The sequence below is a fragment of the Artibeus jamaicensis genome, unplaced genomic scaffold, assembly GCF_021234435.1.
Source record: "Artibeus jamaicensis isolate MK-2021 breed Jamaican fruit bat unplaced genomic scaffold, CSHL_Jam_final contig_482, whole genome shotgun sequence".
NCBI lineage: Eukaryota > Metazoa > Chordata > Mammalia > Chiroptera > Phyllostomidae > Artibeus > Artibeus jamaicensis.
Genome location: NW_026521857.1, coordinates 13539409 through 13545408, shown reverse-complemented (window position 1 = coordinate 13545408; position 6000 = coordinate 13539409). Strand labels below are relative to the sequence as shown.

General features: G+C 41.0%; 1 protein-coding gene across 1 annotated transcript in view; it reads right to left on the bottom strand.

Moving 5' to 3' along the window:
• Positions 1–2585: 2585 nt before the first annotated feature.
• The window catches only part of LOC128627892 (rho GTPase-activating protein 29-like), a 41817-nt gene continuing 38402 nt past the window's right edge, over positions 2586–6000 (bottom strand). The window contains exon 20 of the mRNA XM_053668231.1: positions 2586–3983. Coding sequence (XP_053524206.1) covers positions 3100–3983 — 884 coding nt within the window. The 3' untranslated portion in view covers positions 2586–3099. The remainder of the gene's footprint in view (positions 3984–6000) is intronic.

Below are 6000 nucleotides of genomic sequence, written 5' to 3'. Positions count from 1 at the left end.
ACCCAGGCCTGTGACCTATGCTGGGAATCAAACCAGCAACCCTGTGGTTCACAGACCTGTGCTCAATCCACTGACCTACGCCACCCAGGACTACACCCCTCTTTTAAAGGAACCAGGGCTCCTTGGATAAATGGCTGGCACAGGGAAAAGTACAAGATAAGCTTGGAATATGTTCCTGTGTCATAAAATCAGAAGAGAAAAAAAAATCAGAAGAGCTCAAAAAGTCAAAAGCACATAGAAGTGAGCCCGAAGAGATTCCCATAGACCAAATCTGACAAAGGTTCAGTGTCAATGACAGTGATATAACTTACTGAATAAAGTAGAAATCCGTGAGTCCATACTCAACACAAATGAATAAACAAATGAACAAAGGGAGAAGGGACTGTACCTAGAGTAGAGCATTGACCAAAGCATAAGCAACCATTGACAAACGAATAGGAATAACTGACTCAGGCAGGAAGTGCTAACAGATTCATACTAACTGGTGACAATTTGATAAGGACCAGGACATTTACGTAGTCTCAAAGAATCTCCTCACAAACTTCTTCTTGTTACCTTTACTGTAGGGAAACATGGTAGAGAAACCATCCTAACCAAGTGACCAAACTTAACACAATCAGGAATGGGCCAACCCGAGATCGTGTATCTCACGGCATGATAAAGTGAGGACACAGCATCATTTCTGTGGTGTTTTCTGACAAAAATGTGTATCCTGAACCTAATCGTGAGGAAACATTAGATAAACCCAAACTGAGGGGCATTTTATACAATGCCCAGCCTACACACAAATTTCAAGGTCATGAAAGAAAAGATTGAACAACTGTTCCAGATTGAGGGAGACGAGAGAGAGGACCGCTGAATGCATGCTGTGACCCTGGACCAGGACTCGGGCACAGAGAACCATGAGCAGGAGAAGCAGCGAATGTGAGTGTGGTCTGTGTGGTCAGATGTCACATGCCGACGTCGACCTCTGGAACGGTCAGAGGACGGAACGGTCACGCAGCAGTCCTCTCGTTTTAAGGAAATCTGACTAAAAGTATCTACGGGTAACAGGGCATCTCGTCTGCAACCTACTTTCAAATGGCACGAAAGTTGCATTGGATGGGGCTACACTGACATCCGTTAATAAATGTGAATTAAGCCCCAGTGGCAGAAAAGCCCCCAAGGTGGCACTGTCACTGTGAGGTTAGCAGTGAGGGGAAACAAAGAGGCAAGTTGATTACATATTCTCTCACTGGGTTGTCTCCATGAAGTAAAAAGAAAACTGAAGGGGTTTACAAGTACACTTTCTAAGTTTCAGTATGGGATGCTCTGGAGATGGAGAGTGGTCACAGTTACAAAAAGTGTGAATATACTTAATGCCACCAAAAGTAAATCTTCTATTGTTAAACATTACCTGACCTTGTTACTTAGTAATTGTACACCACTAAGGGTAGTAACCAGCAGACTCTGAGCCCTGTGTCTGAGTCCTGGGCCCAGGGCACACCATTTAACTAAGCCTCAGCTTCCTCGTCTGTAACATGGGAAAAATGAAATACGTTCCCACCCATTACAGGCTGCTGTCAACTTGAAGTGATTTATGTAGGAACTCAGTACAGTTCATGGCACACAGAGATGGCTCAATCACTGTCGCCTCTTATTTTCTTTGTAGGTTTTTGCAGCCATACTATTCTTTTATATTTTGTACAATGAAGACTAAAAACAAGGCCTAGGCACAAAAGGTTGTTACATAAAACTATACAGAAACTTCCCATAAAATACATTCCACATTGTACTAAGTCAAGGGGAATATGAGCCCAAGGGCTGATCACTAAGCCAATGACTAATAAACCTTCAACTTTCATCCACTAAGAGGCAACCAGTTCAAAGAAGCCAAAGAACATAAAATAATTTAACAGATTAACATATATTTTATAAAGTATATTCTCATACAAAAGCATGTATTACAAATAGAATTCATACATACAAAAGGCTACTTTTCTCTCCCTTTATATCCAATTTTAGGCAAAATGACAAAATTCAGACAGCAGTTTTTAGTTCTAAAAACTGGGAAATTTATACATGAAATGTATCCAACCATCTATACTTGCTCTCAAATTCCAAACAACAAGGCTTACTGAACTACACTCACAGTCGACTTAAATAAATCTTTGCACAATTCATATGAAACATACATTGTCAATGGTTAAAGTCCAGGTAGACAAATTACACAAAATTATTCAAAAGTAAAAACGTTTCATACAAAAGAAATGTTTTTTAAACCTCAACAATATGAAGAAGAAATGCATTAAATTTTAAAACATTTTTCGTCCATTATATAAAATACCAAAACATTCAGAACTGCTGAACAACAAAAGTTTATGTAGAAAAAAACCAAAACATAAAAAACCATTAACTGTATTAAAACCATTTAAAGCCAAATAAGACATAACTGTACTATGTAATTCAAAAACAGGTTTAAGTGCATTTTCTTTGTAAAATTTAACTCACTACCACTTGTAAATCTGGCAATTAATTGCAATGCAATTAAATATAGATTTGCAAGCTTTCTGGCCATGATGTAAATTAAAAAAAAACTTGCCAACTGAAAAATAAAAGGTTGCATACATACCGTAAAAAGCACAATGGTCAAAGACACACTATAAAATTGTCTTTTAAAATATCATACCAAACAAAGACCTTTCAGGCACTTGCATTCAGGAACATTACTTTTATAAATAAGCACATAGTTTTATTTCAGAAAAATAAAGACGATTATCCCCAATGGCAGCTATTAGTTGAGAACTACGTCATATATTAGGGATGCATTTGAATGGACCACTTTATGGAGAAAATCAAATAAACTTTAACAAATATCAGTTTGCCTACTTATGCACAACTTCAAAAATACAGATAATTCCAGTGAGACACACATGCGGCCCTATCACAACATTCTAGAGTTCAGTACACCCAACACAGGGTAACACATACAATGACGAAAAGCAAAATCCACACTTTGGCAATCCTATACAAAAGGGGCCTTGTCAAAATTCTCTCACAAAACAAACACAATACCACAAAACAAAACAACTATAGAGGAGAAGCTGAATTCTGACACCCCTACACAAACTGTGGGGCTTCATCTTTCAGGTCCTCAAACTGTTGCATTCGCTTAAGCCTTGGTCTCTGACATGTCGGGTGCACATTGGGCAAGTCATGCTCCTCGCAGTTCTCCTTAGGTTTACCTGTGGGCTGCAAGGGACAAGGAGCTGGTGCGTTTTCTGAGTCTGACATTGATTTCAGCACATGCTCCCGACAAGTGTGAGCTGAGCCAGGAGGCACTTTGGGGGAGGATGCCACAGGTTTCTCCTCAGCCCCTCTCACACTACCAGTGGGAGCATGTGGTTTGTAAAACGTTGTCCAGTGCTGGGGCTGCAGTGTTCTGGGCGCTCTGACAGGGGCAGCAGGGCAGGAGTCAGAGGACCGTCCCTCCGACACCTGTCTTGCTGACCTGACTGGTTCTGGGCACGGCTTACTGGGCTGGGTGGCACTGACCACATGGTCCCCACTGATCCTGATGCTCGTCGTCACTCCTCCTTCCCGGAGGGCACTGGGCACAATCAGTGCCATCTTTGCATTTAGGCCATTAGGTTCATCCTGTTTCTCCCCAGGGTTTTGAAGAGTTTGCTGGTCAAAGCCATCAAATTTGCAACAAAGAGTAGGGGTATTAACTCCGTCAAAGGTAGGATTCTTGCACAATTTGTCTGAGTTTACATTTCCCATATTTCTGCCATTTCTCTCATGAGGAGGGTTTGCAAGAAGCAGCAGTCTATCCACAGGCAAACTTACAGGTCTACTCTTGGCCCTTCGAGTACCCCTCTCAACAGCACTGTTTGTTTCCTTATCAGGTTTCAGAGTAAATGGCCTGGAGATTTTACAAACATCTTCCGTCTTTTCTGGTACAGACTCAAGTCCTTGGTCTGCAAGCAAACGCACTTTGTTGTCTGAAAAAGGAACAGATTTATTTGAACATCAAACTTCCTGACACCTGCTTAACAGGAGGAGTCTGCATGAGTTACACACAAACATGCTCTCAAAACAATAATGGTCTTAAATTTTCCCAAGTTAGTCTCAGTTATCTACTTAGAGGAGTATTTCAAAACATTTTTTAGCCACTGATTTTAGAGTGAGAAGAAGAAGAGAGAGAATACATCAATTTGTTGTTATGCTTATTTATGCATTAATTGGTTGATTCTTGTATGTGCCCTGACCAAGGATCAAACCTACAACCCTGGCATACTGGGGCAACACACTCTAACTGAGCTACCTGGTCAGGGCCATGCAGAAGAATTTAAAGGTAGACACTCAAAAAAAAGGTTACAATTTTATACTTACTGAAATAAATATAATAAACAGCTACAAAGATTCAGTGCAGATTCGTTAAAACAAAAAGAAAACACTTGCTGAAGTTACGTGCTGTGCATGAATGAACAAGTAATTGCTGGGTCAAAGGGTTGTCACGATTTCAGCAGACAGACATTCATAAATGCAGCTCAGAACAGTTACACCAATTTACAGGCCAGCCAAACACAGGTGTGCCCTTGAATCCCGATGCTTTCACCGACTCCCTACTTTGCTTTACAGTCACACTCAACCCAACAGTCACAGCACATTTTATGAAATGCTTTAGATGGCTTTCAATCTGGTCAACAAATAAACGGACTATACCATTCATCCCATCCAATTAAGGTTTGATAGTTTTACTGTGAGGGAAAAATTGACATTCACTCCATTTACTGTTTATTCCCAGACTGACTTTCTTCTCTTTCCTATCAAGCCTGCACCCACGGCCCATGTCTTCTCAAACTAGAACTCTGAATTCCACTAAGCCATGATCCTTGTTGCTATGTCTCCCTTAAAAAATTTTCATTTCCGGAAGATTTCGGCCCGTTGTCTAATGTTCCTGTTTTGGGCAGTGGTCTGCTGACAGGTGCCCATCAGAATCTGTCAGCTGTCATCCCATAGGCCCTCCCTCCTCAGCTGAAACCGCCCACCTCTCTTCCCTGGCCTTCCTAAGCAACAACTCATTGGTTTCCATGCCCACAATTACAGACCACTCTAGGGGGCCTGACTCATTGTGTTCAGGCTGGAGACATCAACCAAAGCACACTCCCAAGATCGGAGGGAAGCACCCACAGCCGAATGGTCAGAGTGCACACTCTGTAGCCTGGTTGCTGGGTTTAGCTCAGCTCCAGCATTTCTGCACTGGGCAAGGAGATGTTACTGTCCCTCAGGTCTCCATTTGTCAAGAGAGAATTATAACCGGATCTATGTTGATGTATGGCTTAATGATTCAATCATGAAAAGTGCTCAGAATTATTTGGAACACAACGGCACTCAGAAACGACACTAAAGAACTATTCCAGTTGGGAGCCCTAGCTCATGGGATAGTGAAATAACACACACAGAGGTTCAACTACAGACTGTGCTATTTATTAGGGGCGTGATCTTCGGCATGATCTCACCTGTCTCACACTACTAAGCTATGGCAGAATGGAGCAGTACTATCTACATCACAGCACTGTTATGAAGATTAAATCAGATAAATGAAATCAAAACAATATGCACAGTGCTTAGCAGAGAGCAGGCAGGAACTTAATGAAACTTAGCTCCCCTACTTTCTAGACCCGGTCAGGCTATGTCACTGCTGTTTGATTACACATTAAATTTAACATGTATGCCTGAAATTTTAAAAAGTGGAAGTCAGCTCTGGTAATGTATAGCATTACAGTAATAAATGGAAGACTTTCCACCAGCTGATAGTTACCAATCACTGCAACTAAAATGATCAGTGAATAAAGTAACTGAAGTCAAGAAACGAGGAAAAAAAGAGATACATACACATACATGTGCTTAATGTGTTAAAGGCAGGTGACAAGTAAAGCATTAAAAATTAGAAGTTTTAGGATTCTAAATGTTTTGGCTTTTAATCATGGTTCACTGACATAGTTTTAGGTCAGC